Source organism: Emys orbicularis, chromosome 4 (assembly GCF_028017835.1).
Source record: "Emys orbicularis isolate rEmyOrb1 chromosome 4, rEmyOrb1.hap1, whole genome shotgun sequence".
In the NCBI taxonomy this organism is placed as follows: Eukaryota; Metazoa; Chordata; order Testudines; family Emydidae; genus Emys; species Emys orbicularis.
The window spans coordinates 17,094,683-17,116,737 of NC_088686.1; the positions used below are offsets into that span (position 1 = coordinate 17,094,683).

The 22,055-nt window shown below is 43.8% G+C and overlaps 1 protein-coding gene across 1 annotated transcript; it reads left to right on the forward strand.

The window, feature by feature from the left end:
• Window positions 1–4,423: 4,423 nt before the first annotated feature.
• HSPA2 (heat shock protein family A (Hsp70) member 2) lies at window positions 4,424–6,781 on the forward strand. Its single transcript, XM_065404307.1, has one exon. The coding sequence runs from the start codon at window positions 4,484–4,486 to the stop codon at window positions 6,383–6,385; it is 1,902 nt and encodes a 633-aa protein (XP_065260379.1). The 5' UTR covers window positions 4,424–4,483; the 3' UTR covers window positions 6,386–6,781.
• Window positions 6,782–22,055: the final 15,274 nt, after the last annotated feature.

Below are 22,055 nucleotides of genomic sequence, written 5' to 3' on the forward strand. Positions count from 1 at the left end.
ACTCTCCCCTCCAACATGCTATAGCTAGACTACTATGAGGACAGCCAGGCAAAACACAAGTGGTGGTGGTAAGGTGCCTCATAAAACTCTAAGATGTTTATAAAAAATAAAATAAAATAAAATAAAAAACAATCTGGGCCTCCAAGAGGGCTAGGTAAGAGGGAGACAGTAGCTATGTGCTTAAGTGGTAAGAGTTATCTCCATAACATAAAAATTAAATATTTAGTAGCCTGGGTCTACATATACTTTGGTTTCTAGAAAATATGTCCATGATTTACAGGATTATTTTTACCATTATTCCAAGACTTGTGACATTATTAAGGTTATACTGTGACCATATAACCCTTCGTGATGTTTTCCCAAATTTTTCCACACTAAACCTCCAGTTGAATTAAAATATAGGCAAGAATGAGGGAGAGAGTTTACCATGAGCAAGGATTCCAACCCCTGCAAATATCTCAGAAGCACCTGTGTCAGCATGTTCCTTACATTTACACAATGACACCAGGGCCACATTAACCATTGGAGAATGAAACCATACCAAGCTGACATGGGGTCCTATAACATTGGTAGACAAGAGAAGCACCTCATTTTGCTATCAACTTAACACCAGTTTTAAAAAGCGTCCTGTTTAAAAGTCTCCAAACTAAGTATTCACTCTTTTGCTGCTGCTGAACTCTCACTGCATTGCTCCCTGCCAGCATCTCTCCTCTCCATGTGATACAATAAACACTGAATGCCGTAGCTGTGCGCAGTGGCAGCATGAGATATCACAGTGACATACTAGTTAGCTGGTTGGTCTACAAGAGGAAAAGGACACACTTCCCATAAAATGTGTGAGGGGGAGATTGTACAAGTTCTATGGGGGAGAGAAAACAATATGGAGCCTGTGATGGGGTGCCATGGCCCAGGAAGAAGAAAAAGAGAGATTAAGATTCATGTGGGAGAAAAGGCAACTGAACATGGGGAACAGCAAATGGATCACGCAGTATTGAGGGAGGTGCTAACAGAATAAAGAAAAACACAAGGCTATTTAGAATGTACAATTAGCGTGTGGAATTCATTGCCATGAAGTATCATTGCAGCCAAGAATTTAGCAAGATTCAAAAAGGGATTAAATATTTATATATACATCCGCCTGCTTCAGGATTTAAGACAGCAGCTGAGTATTGGGGGTTAGGAGGAACCTTTCCCTTAAGCAAGTTATTGGCATATTGCAGGATTTTTTGCACTTTCCTCTGAAGCAGCTGGTGCTGGCCCCTGTGAGACAGGATACCAAACTAGGTAGATCACTAGTCTGAGCCAGTATGTTCTACAAAAAATGTTGACGACTTTCCATGATTTTGTCATGATTTCCATGGTTTTGTGGTAACATTACTATGACATCTCCAGGACCTTCCCCTAATGATAACATTTTTACAGTTTCTGATTACATTTTTCTCATATTCTAAACTGTTGTGCATTGTTTAAGAGCTGCTCTATTCCATCCCAAAGATGGCTGCACTTGAGCAATATATGCAGTGACATGGCTAGGTCCAATTTTCAAAGGCGCTGAGTCTGCAGAAATCCAACTGAAATCAATGGGAGCAGCAGGCATTCTGTACCTCAGAAAATCAGACCCTCTATATCAAAAGGCTTTAGAATCCTTTGTGAAAAAAGGTGTTTCTATTTACTGTGATAAACCTAAGCCCTTCTAAGAGGTAGAAAATAGGACATACATGGAACAGGTATTCAAACCTCTCAGTATTTGGAATGGAAGTGGAATTATCCTGTCAGGTAACAAAACCTTGAAAAATGTTATTCACCCAGTAAGAGTAATTCTTTTGAAAGGTAAGTCAAAATTATGAATTTTTTTTATTCTCGTAAATTATCTTGGTAAAGGCAGATGTCTATATATTGTGGCTGGGCTGATAGATTTCCATGACAGTTTTGCAAGACTAAGTTAAACACAGTGGGCCAAATTAAATAGAAGTGACTAGTATGTATCTGACATCTCCTTTGCATGTCAATACAGTCTACAAACAGCAGAATTAGATGCCAGGATACATCATTAAAATGAGTATTTAAAAGTGAGCAGTCATTAGTACTAAGAGAAAGAAGTATCTAGTATTACCCTAGAAATTAGACAGAAACAATGATTTGCCTTTATTACTATATTTTGAATGTACTGAAGTATTTGGCTATTGTCAAGAGATAGGAAGAGTAATATGGGGGAACAAGAGCAGATTTTTATCAAAACTTTTATCTAGCTCTGAGATAATAGTTTCACATCTTACGCTTCAACTAAATGTAGGTGTGACAGCATTTATGTTAGCACAACAGACAAACATTTGGAGAGGTTTAAAGAATGGTCACCATGAAAAAATATACAGCAACCGGACTCCTAAAATCCATACTACTTCTCTACAAGGGGAGAGCTAAATGCCACATCCTTCTTTCATATAAAACATGCCAGTCTGGGCTACCATTTTGGCAGCTATAAAACTAGTGAAAATACACTTCTGTGGTTTCAGAAAGCTGTATGGGATGAACGAGTGAAGGAAATGTTTGTGGGTGTTGTGTGAGAGAGAACTGTATACAAAGGTGTGTGAGGCAGCTATATTCATGAGGCAACTCTGTGAGTGAAAGAGGATACATGTGAGGGCTGTCAGTCTGCCAATTTAAGCAGAAACAAGGCTAAGACCTGTTCCAGGTCTCACTCTTTAAGTGCGTAAAGTCACTCAGAGTCCAGGAATGAAGGATTTGTGCAGGTCTGTGAGAGACATCGAAACTCTTCCTCACATAATCCCAGCAAACTGGAGAGACAGCCCCTGAGCGAAGCAGACACCAACCTAGACACCTTCCCTTTGCAGTTTCTCACTATGGGAATTTCTACATTGCAACCAAATAAGGGTAAATTCCCCACCAGCTTTTGGATTGTCGGAAGATGACATCTGGCATCTAACTGAACTTTCAGGAATTACAAACACTGGAACGCAAGCTGCAAATCCTACATACCCTGCTCTCTCCTCCTGGCTGTTTTCCCCCTTCCCTCCTATCCCCTGCAGTCCCCACCCCCTTACCCCATCTCTGCCAGTTTCCTGACCCCTTGGTTCCTGCTGCCCCACTCTGCCTGCTCCCCCAGTGCCCCCCACCCTGCCTGTTTCCTGCCTCCCCCCCCACTCCTCTGCCTGCTTCCCCAGTTCCCACCATCCTGCCTGCTTTCCTGCTCCCATCATCCCTCCACCCACTCCCTCAACCCCCGCATGCCCCCACTCCTCCTGCTGCCCTCCCAGTCCCACCTGTTTTCCCACCCCCACCATCCCTCTGCCAACTTCCCCAGCCCCTGCATGGCCCCCACTCCTCCTGCTCCCCCAATCCGCCCCACCCATCCCTCTGCCAACTTCCCCAGCCCCTGCATGCGCCCCCATTCCTCTGCCTGCTCCCCCAGTTCCCACCATCCTGCCTGTTTTCCCACCCCCACCATCCCTCCGCCCACTCCCCCAGCCCCTGCATGGCCTCCACTCCTCCTGCTCCCCCAATCCGCCCCACCCATCCCTCCGCCCGCGCCCCCAGGGCCCGCATGCCCCCCACTCCTCCGTCCCGCCCCCTACCATCCCAGACTCCCTCTGTCCGCTCTCCCCGTCCCCCTTCCGCCTGCTCCCTCAACCCCCTGCCCCCATTCCTTCAGGCTCTGCCTCGCACCCCTCGGCCTTATCTCCATTCCGCACTGAGCCTACTGCCGCTCCCGTACGGGGACCCCCGCGTTGCTGCCGCGCCCCGTAGCCTGCATTGCGTCACTCTGCCCACAGGGCACCCAGCACGCGCCGCCTCGCAGCCCCCGCTCAGCCAATCTTGCGGCGCCAGCCTACACCGGCTGGACCCAGCTTGCCACCTACGTGCGGGGGGAGCGGTTCGCGCCCGCAGCTGTTGACATTCAGAGATCAGGCCGGGAAGGCGGTTAGGGAAACACACTGATTTGCATAACAACCATCCAGAAGTCTCTCGAGCGGCTACTGGTTCCATCGCCCAACCCATTGCTCGAATCCTATTGGGTAACGGTGACATCAATCCCCAACCTCCAGACTAGCGTCCGTTGGAAGTTTCTGGTAGAGTCGGGGAACAGGGCAGGGGCAAAGGAGAAACAAGCGACGTGATTGGGCAAGGCGGCATGGATGCTACAAAGCTGTATTGGACGAAAAAGACAAGGAAGAGGCACAGTAAAGCTATTGGTCTAGAGGAGGACTCTGCGAAGGGATTGGTCAGAACGGCAATACGGTGATGATTGGTCAGCAGGTGTAGGGCGGATCTTCTGCCGGGATTCACAGTGGTGATTGGCCAAGGATCGGACGCGAGCGAGCTGATTGGGAGATGGGGTTCTGGCAAGTTCCCGAAGAAGACGAGCGGCCACTATAAAAGACAGCGAGCTACGGCGTAACGGCAGATCGCGTCGTAGCTATTGAAACGAGCGCAGTTTGGAGCGGCAGCTGAGCAAGCCACCACCATGTCTGGTAAAGCGCCTGCTATTGGCATCGACCTGGGCACCACGTACTCCTGCGTGGGTGTCTTTCAACACGGCAAGGTCGAGATCATCGCCAACGACCAGGGCAACCGCACCACGCCCAGCTATGTGGCCTTCACCGACACCGAGCGCCTCATCGGGGACGCCGCCAAGAACCAGGTCGCCATGAACCCCACCAACACCATCTTCGACGCCAAGCGCCTCATCGGCCGAAAGTACGAGGACACCACGGTGCAGTCCGACATGAAGCACTGGCCCTTCCGCGTGGTGAGCGAGGGCGGCAAGCCCAAGGTGCAGGTGGAGTACAAGGGCGAGAACAAGACCTTCTTCCCGGAGGAGATCAGCTCCATGGTGCTCACCAAGATGAAGGAGATCGCGGAGGCCTACCTGGGCCGCAAGGTGCAGAACGCCGTCATCACCGTGCCCGCCTACTTCAACGACTCCCAGCGCCAGGCCACCAAAGACGCCGGCACCATCACCGGCCTCAACGTGCTCCGTATCATCAACGAGCCCACGGCGGCCGCCATCGCCTATGGGCTGGACAAGAAAGGCACCGGGGCCGGCGAGAAGAACGTGCTTATCTTCGACTTGGGCGGCGGCACCTTCGATGTCTCCATCCTCACCATCGAGGACGGCATCTTCGAGGTGAAGTCCACGGCCGGGGACACCCACCTGGGCGGCGAGGACTTTGACAACCGCATGGTGAGCCACTTCGTGGAGGAGTTCAAGCGCAAGCACAAGCGGGACATCGGCAGCAACAAGCGGGCTGTGCGGCGGCTGCGCACGGCCTGCGAGCGGGCCAAGCGCACGCTGAGCTCCTCCACCCAGGCTAGCATCGAGATCGACTCGCTGTTCGAGGGCATCGACTTCTACACTTCCATCACCCGCGCCCGCTTCGAGGAGCTCAACGCCGACCTCTTCCGCGGCACCTTGGAGCCCGTGGAGAAGGCCCTGCGCGATGCCAAGCTAGACAAGGGCCAGATCCAGGAGATCGTGCTGGTGGGCGGCTCCACCCGCATCCCCAAGATCCAAAAGCTCTTACAGGACTTTTTCAACGGCAAGGAGCTCAACAAGAGCATCAACCCCGACGAGGCTGTAGCTTATGGCGCCGCAGTGCAGGCTGCCATCCTCATGGGGGACAAGTCTGAGAACGTGCAGGATTTGCTGCTGCTCGATGTCACTCCTCTGTCCTTGGGCATCGAGACAGCCGGTGGGGTGATGACCGCCCTCATCAAGCGTAACACCACCATCCCCACCAAGCAGACCCAGATCTTCACCACCTACTCCGACAACCAGAACAGCGTCCTGGTGCAGGTGTACGAGGGCGAGAGGGCTATGACGAAGGACAACAATCTGCTGGGCAAGTTCGACTTGACCGGCATCCCCCCAGCTCCCCGCGGTGTCCCCCAGATCGAGGTCACCTTCGATATAGACGCCAACGGTATCCTGAATGTCACTGCCTCCGATAAGAGCACGGGTAAAGAGAACAAGATCACCATCACCAACGACAAGGGCCGCCTCAGCAAGGATGACATTGACCGAATGGTGCAGGACGCAGAGAAGTACAAGGCGGAGGATGAAGCTAATCGCGACCGGGTGGCAGCTAAGAACTCACTCGAGTCCTACACCTACAACATGAAACAGACCGTGGAGGACGAGAAGCTGAAGGGCAAGATCAGCGACCAAGATAAGCAGAAGGTGCTCGACAAATGCCAGGAGGTGGTCACTTGGCTTGACCGCAACCAGATGGCCGAGAAAGAAGAGTACGAGCACAAACAGAAGGAGCTGGAGAAACTCTGCAACCCCATCGTCACCAAACTGTACCAGGGAGGAGCCGCCCCAACCGGTGGCGCCGGGGGACCAACTATTGAAGAAGTGGACTAGATTGGACTGAACTTTGCACTGTTCAGGGACAGTTATTTTCCCATTCTCAGTTTTATTTTCGTTCCTAACCTTAAAAAGTCAGTGTCAATAACAGTTTATTCTGTTTGGATGTGCATAGAAGCAGATCTTTCTCAGCTTCCTATGTGCTTACAAAGAGAAGGCAGTCCAGCTTGATAAGGTTAGTAGCAATAAGTTTTTGTTAACTCAGATACAAATTATAGTATTCTGGATGTTGTCTTTAGATGTTCAGTGTCTTCTCTGAAGTGCTCACTTGATCGTTATTGTTGACAAACATTTCAAGTTTTGAATGGAGACTGTTTACCAAACGCTTTAAAATATATTTGCCGGTCTGGCATCTGGAAATTTTGGTAATAAAATAAAAATATTTAAAGCATGCATTTCTCTCCCTGTTTTGTTTTGTTTTGGCAGTTACGATTAAAACGTGAAAGGTTCATGCTTCTCATAAGAGGGTGGTAAGAAAGGGTTGAAATTAAATTAGTGTTAATTTCCTATGGCTTTGTCATAGAAACCGCTTACTAATAGTGCATAAGCTGCTGACCTTCCAGGCAACGTCTTAAGTGTAAAGCGCATATGGGTGGCTGTCCTAGGACAAGAAGTCTGTTAATCGCTTGGAGGCTGTCAGCTTTCCCAACTTCTCGTAAACCCCTCTCAAGAGAGGATGGGAGAGCAGCGTATGTTGCAAAAACTAAACCTTGCAGAGCTCTGTCTGAATGAACTGGAGCTGTTCAGCTGCACGTGAGGCCGTTTAAACTCGCAGCTGGGATGGTGAAAATGGTGGGTGTGTTGCAACACTTACAGTAGGTGTAAAGGGTTTACCAAACTCGTTCAGCTTCGGGACTCTCTCCGGCCCAAGGACGGCTAACTAGCTTGGGTAGGAGGACTAGAGAAACCTTGGCTGCCTTACCCGCTACATAAAGCTAGATTATTGCTTTTTAAAGCAGAAACTCTTGATCCGCAGTTTAAACGCACTCTTAATAACAGCCCACTGATACTTCAAGATGGTAGCTAACCTCTCGGGGGGGCGGGGCAGTGGGCTGTATCTGACTCGCAGAATCAGCTTGCAGGCTGTTCGGCGAGAATAGGGAAACCAGCCAGCTTAAACCCCAAAGCCCACAACTGCAAGAGAAACTAATCATGTAAAGGGGTTAACGTGCACTTTAGTGTTAAACTGTTGCCATTCCTGTTCAATAAACATCCAGCCTACTAACCGACTGAATTACCAACGCCTAGCTATGAGTTGAACTCCAATGCAGGGCACTACTTCAAAAAAAACCACCATACACTCCTACAGCAATATTACAGCAGAAAACTAGCTAGGTGGTATTTTCTGGTTGGTAGGAAAGTGCCTAGCCACTTACTGGTGGTATTTGGTAAAGATTGCTCAGATTAACAAAAGTGAGGCAAAATTTGAATTTAAGGCTAAAGCTGCCCTTGAATGCCAGCAACTTCTGTGTCAACTCAACCATATGCTATATGATTTAAGAACTAAGGGGTCAGTTAAAAACCTAGACTTGTCTTACATTTAGTATTGAGTTGTGGTTTGAAAAAATATGTAGGTATTTCAGAACTGGTCACAATGACCTAAGTTGGACCCTACTCTATGGAATCTCCTCTTAGTAGATAAGTTGCCAAAAAAGAGGGACCCAACAATAGTTTACAGTTCAGGTATATACTTGGACTATTTAACTGGAGGTAGGTCAAATTTACTTTTGACAAATCTCACATGTTGACACAAGGTTAAAGAATAATTACTCTTAATGTTAACCACGCAGTATATTTTTTCCCCCCAGCACTTATTGTTTTGCTGAAATGCTCCCATCCCCTTGTCTCCAAGTAGAAAGAGCACCTGAAGCATTTGATCTGTGAAAGACACTATCAAAGCTGATTGCTGGAATAGTTGCAAGGACACAGCTTATCTTTTCCTTCTAACATTAAAATCAAGGGCTGAGTAAACCCCTCTGCTGTAATCATAGCTGCCTAGGTCTCTGAATAGTTTTGCTGTTTGCAATGTTTGCTTTTTTTTTTTTTTGGTGTGGAGAGGGAGAACTGGAAGTTCACTTCCTCTAATGGAAGAGCCTTACCATGACATACTCAGGGGTGGCCAAACCTAAAATAAAACTGCTGAAGTGTGGTCAATCTAAGCAGTTACCCCTGTGTCTCTTGCAAGATTATGAACCTCACTCCTATTGGCAATGACACAAGCTGGACCTTGTAATGCTGTTTCTCCAAAGCCTGTACAGTTTTTTAGGGCTCGGCATGGTTAACCTTTTAAACTCTTGTTGCTAATGGGTTAGATTGAAGGAAATTTTTTAAGCTTTATTGGAGTTCTAAAATTCCAGTTTCATAACAAATTTCTCTCTGCCTGAATGGCATACTTGCTGCTGAGTTCTTGTACACAAAGCATTATTACAAGTTTGAATTACAATTACTGGTGGGGGGAAATTAGATGTATGGGTTTAAAAAAATAAAACGAGCTATGCAAAATCTCATTTGGCCTGCTGCTGTCCCAGATTATTCACAGCCACTTAAACTTTACTAGACAGTACAACTAAAAGATCTGTTGGTTATGCTTGGTAAAATTGGTCTTAATTGTTAACATTGATATTATCCATAAGAATTAAGTTGATAAAGATATAAAAAAGCTTCACGGTTGTGGGATATTATGGGAGTGGGGGGTCAACATCTATTTAATGATAGATATTGAGATTCACCTAAAGGGGGGAGACCAGAACAGGATTTTCTCAGCAGAGGCAAGAGAGCCATTGTTTTATTTCCCCATGCTTATTTGAGTGCTATGAGAAGCAAATTTTGCTGAATGCCTGCAATAGCCATTATTTCCATAACCCTCCTCTACCTGTGTGTTCTCTCTCCCCCCCCCCCCCCAATCTACTTTGTTTACACTAGAAATACCAGTACTCCAGCAATCATGTAAAGACTAGTGCTGAAAGGGGTAGGGACTGTGTACATAGCGCAGGAACAGCTGTATTATATAGCTAGAATAAGGTTACTAAGGTGTTTAGTGTAGACACACACAAATTGTATGATGGCTATAAGGGCATAGTAACTACTATATACTTGCAAGCTTGGGAAAATGTTTTACGTCTCAAGACACATTTTAGCCTTTTGAATGTGACACACAAGAAAAAATGCCCAAGGAAGCCTGCAGAGCTCAGGGTTTTTTCTCTTTTGGATAAAACAGACTGACAGTCAAATATGGCATTTCTTATGCTGTTTAATATTGCAATTAAAAGAGAACCCTAGTGGTGAAATCCTGGCCTCACTAATGTCAATTGCAAAACTCCCACTCCTGGGGTAAAATGCAGTAGGCTAGATTTCACCCCAGCTTCCTCCAGGAAATGGATAAACATCAGGAAAAAATGATCATCCTTTGTAATTAGGGAGAGCTGAAGAGTATGTCTAAGGTTAGGGATTAGAGAAGGGCTGTAAATTGAAAAAATTATTTGGTCTAAAATCTGGCAGATTAACTACCCAATAGTCAACCTTTCTCATTCTCAGTGTTGCTGTGACACACGGAGAGTTACCTCACTTTGTCAAAAGCATTTCACTTCAAAATTTTATTTCTGCTTCAACGGGGCTTTGCGAAAACATGCTCAAAGTCATGGCCACAAATATAAATGCTTAATTATAGTTTAACATGTAGCTGTTCTTGATATTTGATCAAATCTGAAAAACTGTTACAGTATTATGGACAGAACCCTCCCCCCGGCCCCCTTAGTGGTTAATGGAACATTAAGATTCCCACAGCACCTAACTGACTGCATTGCATAGAGCGGTAAAGAGATGCTATTGTCTGTGCCTGCAATGTGGTGGTGCTGTTGTGGTGCCCCATAGCTTCTGAATGATCTGATTGCTGTTATTAGTTTTTGTTTATAAATGGAAGGGAGAGGGAAGAGTGGACAAGGACATAAAATGACTTTGATAGATTAGGCGGGGGGAGCTGGTGACCTGCTTCATAATGCAGTGTGCAGTAGTATGAGGTTTCCCAAGGATCAACTAGGTTAGGGAAAGGGTGTGAGAAAGCTGAGTCGACTGGCTGGCTATGTGCTTCCAAGCCAGGAGTGGGGAGAGCTCCCTGCAACCTGCATTTTCCAGATGCATTACAACCTCCAGTGTCTGTTTCAACTTTTGCATAGAAGACATTAGTATGCAGGGCTGCAGCTGTGCTGACAACCAGTCCTTTCTAATATCTTAAAAAGCAGGAGTGGCTGTTTCCTAACTGTCTTCATTTTCTCATCAGCAGACTTTGGAAAGGGACAGCAGGCTTTTGCTGGGATCCTCCTGTCATTTATTTGAATATTGTTGTCTTAAAAGTTCTGTGTGTCGTATGACACGACCTGAGAGCAGAGACTTTTGAAAGAAATATGCAATTTAATGATTGAACTTTGTTGTGTTCTTCCCATTCCCTGCTGCTTTCTCCCCTGACACATACATACATACATATACAAAGAAAAAAGGAAAAGCACTCAGAGAATTTGCTTTTTCTATGTAGATACTACACATAGCGTTATGTAGAAGGCAGCAAATTAAAGAAGTGCATGCACACCTTTTTAAAGCAAACTTATTTCAAAACTCCTTTCTTCAGACTTAACTTACTGCTATGTACATGTCAACTTTTTAAGTTAATCATTTTCTGGGTTTTTTTTTTTTTTTTTTTTAAAGTGCTTTAGTGGTTAAATATCCCTTCTTAATATAACTCCAATGCTGGGATTGATTTTGCTCAACCTACCACCTCAGAAAGTAGCTGTGAATTGGTGGGTTAACCTAGATTATTCTTTCAACACCATTGTGAGGATACAGTTATGCAGACATCTTTCCAGATGTATGAACATGTTTGTTTTCTACATATAAAACAGCACACAAAACCCACAAGATATTCTCCCTTACATGGCTCAAGTCTATTGTGCTGTTCTCTACTGCATCAGTGGAGTGGGGAAATCTGCAAACCTTTTCCTTCTCTGAGAGAGGAGGAGATCACACACCAAAGAGGAGTTTGGGAAGTGGCAGGCAATGATGGGAGCTCCATTTCTCCCCCCCCCCCCTTCCGATGGATGAGGGCAGTCTCAACCTCTTGTAATAAGTTTGTTTGGTTTTTTTAGTTTGAAATATTGACGCTGTCCCACGTGTTCCGGGGAGGGAGAACTTTCCTTCATCTGCTATTGCTGTTCATCTGCCCTCAAGATAGTGAGGTCCTTAAGCAAAGAACTGTTTGTTTTTTAAAGTAACAGACACTTCTGAAATGTTCTTAAGAAAACTGACTGTGTATTTACTTAGAGAGAGACACAATAAAGGGTAAAAACAATTTTGTTTACCTGCCGGATGACTTTTCCTGCTAATAAAGTTTCTTTCCCTTTTTGTGAAGGGAGACTAGAGAAAAGTGACTGTTTCCCAAATGCATCAGTTGGTTCTGGTCTTTGAGTCTATCCCAAGTCTTTTTGCAACCAAGATGGTGACAGATGAATAAGCAAATATGTTGAAATGTGGTTGTGGTAGTTTCAATTTCATTGAACACGGTGGTGGGAGTGGGGTGGGTGATAGCCAGTGTTGGCTATGAAGGAAAGTTCAAAATCACTGAAGGGTTTTTCTACATTTCTGGAAATTACAAACAAAGGAAAATCTCTGTACAGCTGGATTTCTAACATCAAATGTAATTTATCCCTCAGACTTAGGCCTTGTCTGCACTGTGAATGCTTTACTGGGTATAGCTATTCCAGCAGAACCCCCAAGTGTAGATGCTGACAGAATAAGTTGTTTTTTCTGTTGGTGTAACAACACTATCCCAAATAACAAGCTGTGCTGTATGCAGCATTGTGATAGCCCTGTCAGTCCCATGATATTAGAGAGACCAGGAGGGTGAGAGAATATCTTTTATTGAACTAGTTTCTGGTGGGGAGAGAGACAAGCTTCTGAGCTCGAGTGTTTTGAAAGCTTGTGCCTCTCACCACCAGAAGTTGGCCCAATATATGATATTGCCTCACCCACTTGTGTCTAATTAGCTATGCTGACTGTAGCACTCTTCTGTTGGCAGAGCTGTCTTTACATTGGAGAGTTTGCCATGACTATGAGGGGGTGTGGGTTTTTTGCAGCCTTGACAGAGCTATGCTGACAAAAGTTTGTAGTATAGATAGGGCCCTACCAAATTCATGGCCCATTTTGGTCAATTTCATGGTCATAGGATTTTTAAAATAGTAAATTTCACAATTTCAGCTATTTAAATCTGAAATTTCATGGTGGTGTAGGTAGGGATCCTGACCACAAAAAGGAGTTGGGGGGGGGGGTCACAAGGTTATGGGGGGGGGGGTTGCAGTACTGCTACCCTTACCGCTGCACTGCTGCTGGCGGCGGTGCTGCCTTCAGAGCTGGGCAGCTGGAGAGCGGTGGTTGCTGGCTGGGAGCCCAGCGCTGAAGGCAGAGCCACCGCTAGCAGCAGCGCAGAAGGATGGCATGGGATGGTATTGCCACTTTTATTTCTGCGCTGCTGCCTGTAGAACTGGGCCCTCAGTCAGCAGCCACCACTCTCCGGCCACCCAGCTCTGAAGGCAGCAGCGCAGAAGTAAGGGTGGCATGGTCTGGTATTGCCATCCTTACTTCTGTGGTGGTGCTGGCAGGGCACTGCCTTCAGAGCTGGGCGCCTGGCCAACAGCTGCCACTCTCTGGTTGCCCAGCTCTGAAGGCAGCGCAGAAGTAAGAGGGTGGCAATACCATGACCCCCTAAAATAATCTTGTGACCCACCTGCAACTTCCTTTTGGGTCAGGACTCTGAATTTGAGAAACTCTGGTCTCCCCTGTGAAATCTGTATAATATAGAGTAAAAACACACACAAGACCAGATTTCATGGTCTGTGATGTGTTTTTCATTTGATTTTGATAGGGCCCTAAGTATAGACCTCTTAGTAAAAAGAACAGGAGTACTTGTGGCACCTTAGAGACTAACAAATTTATTTGAGCACAAGCTTTCGTGAGCTACAGCCCAGCTCAAATACATTTGTTAGTCTCTAAGGGGCCACAAGTACTCCTGTTCTTTTTGTGGATACAGACTAACAAGGCTGCTACTCTGAGACCTTAGTGTCCCTCTCCCTACCCTACTCTCATATAGTTCAGGATGGGCTGGTCCACAGTATCAGTCCACTACAAAGTGTCTCTAGTGGGGCACCCCAGAAATGAACCTAAAATCACTAGTCACTGTTGAAAATCTTGACCAAATTTCTGTTTTTTTAGGATGTCTAGAAACTTTAACATATTTTTCAAGGGCATTTTATTTTTCATTTAGCAAATTAACTATTTTCCCACAGGCCCTGTCCATGTGGAAATGTGCTAACTCATGCTAGCAATCCTAGTTCCCCTTTCCACTATATAAATCCCTTGTAAAGGGACAGAGTAACAACAAAGTTAATCCCCAACACTTGGTGCAGACTACTCATGTTTTAACCATGTCTTTGAATGGTGGTAAAGCCTTGGCCATATCTATCACTCCCAGGGCACAGAAGAAGGGATATTTTGCTTATTAGGTTTTGTTATAGTAAAATTGTGTTGTGTAGGGGAAAAACGTGTTTCCACTATAAAGAAACAGTTCTGGTGGCCAGGACTAATGAAAAAGTCCTGTAAAAATTAATAAGGAGGAAACTAACAAGAGTCTATAGAAATTACTTTCAAAACCTACAGAATTGAATAGAGATCTTGTCTATATTTTTAAATCATCCTTTATAATTCTATACCAGGGATACAATTGTTAAATTCTATAGGATGCTTAGAAACCAGGTTATTTTTAGGGCTGCCAATTAATCGCAGTTAACACAAGCAATTATTGCAAAACAAATTAACTAGATTTTAAAAATAGCTGTGATTAATCGCCGTTTTAATCGGACTGTTAATAGAATACCAATTTTAATTTTGTATAAATATTTTTGGATTTTTTCTACGTTTTCCAATATATTGATTTCAGTTATAAACAGAATACAAAGTGTACAGTGCTTATTTTATTTTTATTACAAATATTTGCACTGTAAAAAAGATAAAATAAATAGTATTTTTCAGTTCACCTCATACAAATACTGTAGTGCAATCTCTTTATCGTGAAAGTGCAACTTACAAATGTAGATTTTTTTTTTTTTACATAACTGCACTAAAAACCAAAACAATGTCAAACAGTCTACAAGTCCACTCAGTCCTCGTACTTCTTGTTTAGCCAATCGTTAAGACAAACAAGTATGTTCATATTTATGGGAGAAATGCTGCCTGCTTCTTATTTGCAATGTTACCTGAAAGTGAGAACAGGCATTAGTTAACATGGCATTGTTGTAGCAGTGTTGCTCTGACGCATGACCAGAAAGGGTTAAGCGTCCTGTGGGATAAATGACTCAAATTCAACCCTTAAAGACATGGGGAGATAATTTTTGTGTATTTGCATATATATTGGTAGTAGTCAACAATGTAATCAACAGTCCCTGTCTATGCTGTATTCTGTTAATTCAGAAATCAAAAGAACATCCTAGCATTTAAATGAACTGTAAACATGGGATATCATATTCATCTCTCTTTGAAATGTATAACTGATCATCTGTGAATGGTGAAAAACAGGCAATTGCCTTATGTTAATTTGTGTAGCTAAGTACTGGTGATGGACCTACTTCAAAGTTGCTCTGATTACGTATTGTAAGCCAAAACAATGAGGTGTCCTTGTGGCACCTTAGAGACTAACAAATTTATTTGGGCATAAGCTTTCATGGGCTAAAACCAACTTCATCAGATGCATGAAGTGGAACATACAGTAAGGAGGTATAAATACACAGAATATGAAAAGATGGGAGTTGCCTTACCAAGTTGGGGGTCAGTGCTAACGAGCCAATTCAATTAAGGTGGAAGTGGGCTATTCTCAACAGTTGAAAAGAAGGGGTGGACATCACTTTCATAGTACTAATGAGGCCAATGTAAACAAGGTGGCCCATTTCAAACAGTTGACAAGAACGTGTGAGCATCAGCAGGGGGAAATTTAGTTTTTGTAGTGACCCATCCACTCCCAGTTATGCCCAAATAAATGTGTTAGTCTCTAAGGTGCCACACGGACTCCTCGTTGTTTTTGCTGATACAGACTAACATGGCTACCACTCTGAAACCTATTGTAAGCCAAGGGACTCTGACTGTCAAAGGAGGCTTGAAACTGTATAAAAGTTCCTTGGGTCCTGATCCTGTCACCTCAGATCTGCTTTAGGTTCCATACAGGGGAAGCCTAAGCCATCAGGACTCAGATCCCAGTTCTGACTGGACCACCCTGAAGACAAACATTGGACTATAACCTATGGACTAAATTCTAAAAGAACTCTTGCAACTACAAAGCTCACATCTCTGCTATGAATCTAAATCTTAAGATTGACTCACGTCTGTATGTATACTAACCTTTTAACCTATACTCTCATCTTTTTTAATAAATTTCAGTTTAATAAGAATTGTCTGTAAGCGTATATTTGGGTAAGATCTGAAACATTCATTAACCTGGGAGGTAATGTGTCTGATCCTTTGGGATTGGCAGAACCTTTTCTTTTATATGGTGAATAAGCTTTTAATTAATCCTCCTCATATCTGACTTGGGTAACTAGGTGGAGGCCTGAGGCTGGGTTATTTTAAGGGAACTGTGTTGTTGGCTTCTGGGTAACAAGTGAGGTATTATAGAAGCTGTTTTGTGTTGGCTTGGTGAATCCATTGGAATATCCACCAGCTTTGGGGATTGTCTTCCCATTCTTTGCAGTTCACCCTAATTGAGTGACCTCAGTTAGCTCCCCGTGGAACCCGGTCACACCAGTGTTGCAAAATATTTACATGCTAGATATGCTAAACATTCATATGTCCCTTCATGCTTCAACCACCATTCCAGAGGACATGCTTTCATGCTGATGATGGGTTCTGCTTGATAATGATCCAAACGAAGGACCGATGCATGTTCATTTTCATCATCTGTCAGATGCCACCAACAGAAGGTTGATTTTGTTTTTTGATCGTTCAGGTTCTGTAGTTCCCATATTGGAATGTTTTAAGACTTCTGACAGCATGTTCCACACCTCGTCCCTCTCAGATTTTGGAAGGCACTTCAGATTCTTAAACTTAATACTATTTCTTTTGTTTGCCTTTTTTGCAGTGCAAATATTTGTAATCACAAATAATATAAAGTGAGCACTGTACACTTTGTATTCTGTGTTGTAACTGAAATCAATATATTTGAAATGTAGAAAAACATCCAAAAATATTTGTAATAAACTTAAATTGGTATTCTATTATTGTTTAACAATGTGATCAAAACGGCGATTAATCACAACTAATTTTTTTAATCTCGCAGTTGTGATTTTTTAAAATCGTTTGACAGCCCTAGTTATTTTCTGTAAGTTCTGTAGGACTTCTCCATGTGATGGACACCTTGTCTTTGCATTCCACCAAGTACTAAATCAAAATCCAAGTTTTGAAAATATGTATAGGTAATATTAATGTGCATGATGTGGTGCTTGAATATTTCTTCCTTTTCACATGTGGATAATACAAACAAAAGTTCCTTTTTGGAATCACAAAGCAAATGTCTAGCTACATAAAAATAGCTGATAACCACTAACATTCAAGAATTTCATCTGATGAAGCCACAGAGAAGAGAGGAATCACATCAGGTTGTCAGAAAGAACGTGCAGTTGTTTTTTCTGGCTTTTGAAATTCAGACTTCATTCCTGTACAGTACCTGGCAATAGTCACATTCTGATTTCCCTAGAATGTCTGTATTCGAGACTGGAAAGCCAGTGTTGCTTTTGACTATCAATGTTAGCAAGTTCACTTCCATAGCCTCTGTTAATAAACTGGACAGGGCAGAGGCATCCTTGTCAGGGTCTAAAGCTGCATAACTGTGCATTACAGTAGGGTAAGGATAATAGGGCATAATTTATCTAATGGAGCCAGCAACAAGGCTATTCAATTGTTGGCTGGTTTGGGGATACTCCAAATATTCAATGAAAAGCAGCAGCACTGGCAAAAGGAGATGTAAATTTGGAGCCTCTTCATGCTGGGGGGAAAAAAGAATTAGCAAATTCAATTTTGCACAAATGAAAAGTGGAAAATCCACAGCAACACTAATCTGAATATGCCCAAGCATGCTGTTTTATTCTGTCCTACAGTATGGTTCTGTTTCTAATGAACAGAAGAGCACTTGGCTGGTATACTGTATAGCAAGGGAATAAGTATTAGCTACAGTGAACTTTAATTTTTGGACCCTTCGTTTCTAATGCAAATCAGCAGCACATAAGAGACGAATAGTCCCAGGGAAACCAGTGCTGACATTCAATCAGCCCCAGGGAAGGGAGGAAGAAAGTAGTATGAGGGGTATGGAGACCAGAGGGCGCACCTGGCATAGAAAAGGGCAAAGAGAGAGACAGAAAAGGGACACCACTGGATGGTGAGTCAGTGATATTTTTGTTATAGTACTCATGTACAACTTGCTTTCCAGTTATGGACATACTGAATACGCTGCTCACTGAGCCCCATTCAGTGTGTGCATTGAATGAAGCAGAGGTCATGTGGAAAAATTAGGATGTGATCATGTAATTAGACTATATCATAATGCATATGCACATTAATGCAGGGGGCTGAATTAAAGTTGCATGGGCAACCTTAATTCTGGTATTTACTGACTTTTGGGCGCTTGACTTTAGCTTAATAATGTTCTTCTAATGTATTTTGTGTGTGTGAGAGAAATTTCGTAGGTTTTTTAAAAGAGCAAACTGAAAAACCAAAAGCAGAAATTCCATCATGTGGCATCTTATTGACACCCATAAGGGTCATCATCAGGATTGGAACCTTCAGCACAGGTCTCTGGCACTTGAGCTAACAGAGTAATTGATAGCAGTATAAATTGTCATCCTCTCTGTGCACCAGAACTCGAGGAATGGGACACCTTGACAATGGGTTCATAGATATCTGTTGATGTGGAGGAATGGTGAGGCTCAGGAACCTTGGGTTCCATTCCAGGATCTGGAGGGGAGTGTGGTCTAATGGGCACACATACTGGTGCCCCATCCCCTCTAATGTGTTCCTGTTCCAAGCTGTCTATTCCCTACCCCCGGATCCTCGTCCCAGTCTCATTCTTGTCATCTACCCAGTCCTAGTTTGTACTCCTCAGGATTCTCTTCCCAGCCTTACTCAGTCCTAATCTCCCCCTCCTGGCATCTTGTCTGATCTGTGTATCTCTGTGTCCTCCAGATCGCCACCCCATGTGTCCATATTGGTCATGCCCACTGCCTGTCCGTCTCCCAGGCTCCTCATCCAATCTCGGTGTCTCCACTAACAATGGCTTGTCACAGTCTCTTTGCTCAGTCAGTCCCAGTTCTCCCCCCCCCCCCCCCCACATCCCAGCTCCTCATCAGATCAGTGTTCCCTTCCCCTGCCTCCTTCTCCCACCCCTCTGATTCCTAGCCCCCGAGTTCCCGCCTCCACCCATTCACAGTTCCTTGTGCCAGCCTCTGGTCTCAGTCTCCCCCTTAACTCCTCAGGCTCCTTGTCCCAGTCTACCCTGCCCCCACTTGTCCAGCTCTTGCCCCCCTGTGCATTTGAAACAAGCAGCTGCTTCTTCCAAACTGCCTGGTGTCAGCCTAGGAGAGTCAGGTTCTTTGCTCTCAGCTCAGGTGCCTCAACCTAGACCCTGGGTCCTGGCACAGTCTGAAGCAACCTAGAGCTTCAATTACAGGGAAAGTCTTACTCTGCCTGGGGTGGAGAATGCTCAGTGAGGATGGAATATCGGGGGAATTTAGCTGACTCTAGCAAGTCTCTACTGAGCATATGCAAACTGCTAAATTTGGGAGGATTTTCATGGGGGTGGCAAAAGGCACCTTCCTGACACAAAGGCCACCCACCTTGCCAAATGTCAAGTCCCTGATCAAAAGCAGTGGGACACTAGAGCTGCTCAAAGAAAAGGTCACCAGAAGTTTGTAACATGGACAAAGCAATGTCTTTTTTCACTAACCTCATTCTTGGAACAACCACCATTTTGCATGAAATTTATTAAAAATATTCAGCCTGAGGCAGACACTTGATATGGAAAATTTTCAGCCTAAATGGTTAACATTTGGGAAAATCACAAACAACTGAAAACAGGGTTTTATCATAGAAAGTGTTGGGCAACCTTAATATTAGGCAGTACTATCAGGCTAGCCTATAATGTGATATTCTCCCCTTGCCACACACACAAACACTCCCCCGCCCCCACGGTCCACGGCAAAGTGGTTAAAAGCACCAGCTTTGACATAGCAAACACATATAACTGTGCTCAATCAATGCTGTCCTGTGAGCCATGGGAACTGTATGGTGAGAGAGGATAGGAGTGGGGCAGTGGCCTCATAGTGCCAAAGTCCTAAAGCCACTGAGGAAACACTCTGGCCTTGTGTTATCTCTCTGTCTGGAATGTAAAAGGAGTCATTTGCTTACCTAGCAGAGGGCATGAACTCTCTTAAGACTCTGCTTGTGTTTTTTTAATTCACCATACATTGACTGCTGTAAGAATAGCTAGTCATTCAAAAATGTCCTTTAACACTTTGAAACTTTAGCACCCCCTCAGAGTGGGCCCATTGCCTTCTTTGCAGACTACAGCAGGCTTGGCTTGCAGAAGTATAAACTCATAAAAATGCTCTGTAGCAATAACCCAAAGCTCAGTCTTATAATTAGGTTTGGCAGGATTAGATATTTTTGGAAAGTGTCGGTAAACTGATTTCATCATACACAACTCGACAAAATTTAGGCAGACAAAGTAAGAAGAATGCTGCTTGACAACTTGTTAGCGTTTGATTTAAGGATATTCACTTTGTATATTTTGACGTGATATTGACAATTTGTGTTTTAACGATCATAGAGCTTCAATTTTTTGAATCTCAATGTCTGCTGTCATTAAGTAATTATTCTCTGACCCCTCCATTTTCTGACACCCCATGATTTACCATGCCAGTGAAAATGTAAATAGATAAAAATAAGAAAAAAAGCTTTAAAATAAATATCGATAGTGTCCATCTAAATTGTAAATAAATAAAAATTGAATTCTGCCAAGCCTACTTACAATAGACATACTGCAGTGATTACTGTACCTCTATCCAGAGATTTAAGATATCCACCACCATAGTATCTGAATCCAGAATGCTGTAGTTTTATCTGAAGGGAAGGCCCATCACTGATGTTGTTTCTTGCCTGTTTCTGAAATGAAATTTATATGAAAAATTAGGGGCAGATGCTTGTGAGTGGCTTAAACCAGTGGTTCTCAACTAGGGGTATGCAGAGGTCTGTACATCAACTCATCTACATACAGACAATGACTTGTTTATACTGCTCTATATACTATACCAGGGGTAGGCAACCTATGGCACGCGTGCCGAAGGCAGCACACGAGCTGATTTTCAGTGGCACTCACACCGCCTGGGTCCTGGCCACCGGTCCGGGGGCTCTGCATTTTAATTTAATTTTAAATGAAGCTTCTTAAACATTTTAAAAACCTTATTTACTTTCCATACAACAATAGTTTAGTTATATATTATAGATTTATAGAAAGACACCTTCTAAAGATGTTAAAATGTGTTACTGGCACGCGAAACCTTAAATTAGAGTGAATAAATGAAGACTCGGCACACCACTTCTGAAAGGTTGCTGACCCCTGTACTATACACTGAAATGTAAGTATATTTATATTCCAATTGATTTATTGTATTATTATATGGTAACAATGAGAAAGTAAGCAATTTTTCAGTAATAGTGTGCTGTGACACTTTTGTATATTTTTATGTTTGATTTTGTAAGCAAGTAGTATTTAATTGAGATGAAACTTGGGGTACACAAGACAAATCAGACTCCTGAAAGGGTACAGCAGTCTGGAAAGGTTGAGAGCCACTGGCTTAAAGCTTTAAAGAGAAGGATAATTATGCAAAATTAATTCAAGAAAACAGGGCTGTATCCTTAGCTCTGCAACTGAAGTTCTTTGTATCTGTGTTCCCATCTGTAAAGGGATGGAGATAATATTTCCCTAGTTCATAGGAGTGTTATGAGGCTTGAGTCCATTATTATTTCTAAAGCTGTTTGATCTTCTCAGTTGAAAGGACCATTCAAGTAGTAACTTTAATTAGATTAGTTTGCAGATTTCCTGTTGGGATTGTGATAATATTAGCTATTACTATCTAAGAATGGGTTCTCTTGATGCATCGCCTTGCTCCCATCTGGCATAGGTAGACCCACAGGCAATCCCCTCCCTCCTTGCCCTTTATTTTAGGCAATGCTTTACAACCCTTCTCCTTTGATGTGGCTTTTAAATTGTCCCAAAGGGCAACCAGCCTCCTGAGGCTGATGACCATGCTATATTATAAACTGTCCAGCAAATGAGCCAGTGACCATCATTTCCATATCTCCCATTCTCCCTTGGTCAAGATCCTGTTTCTTCTACAATGCTCCTGACCTCTGCTGTCCTGTGATGGAGAGATCTGAGATTGTTCCAAATCTGCTTATCTCATCCTGAGAAATATGTAGCACTACTGCCAAGCCACCAGAATATACTTGGCAGCTTGTAATAGCAAGTGGAAACACAACATACTTAATGCAATTGTCAAAAAAGGTCACTGCAGAGAAATGCGCAAAGCTC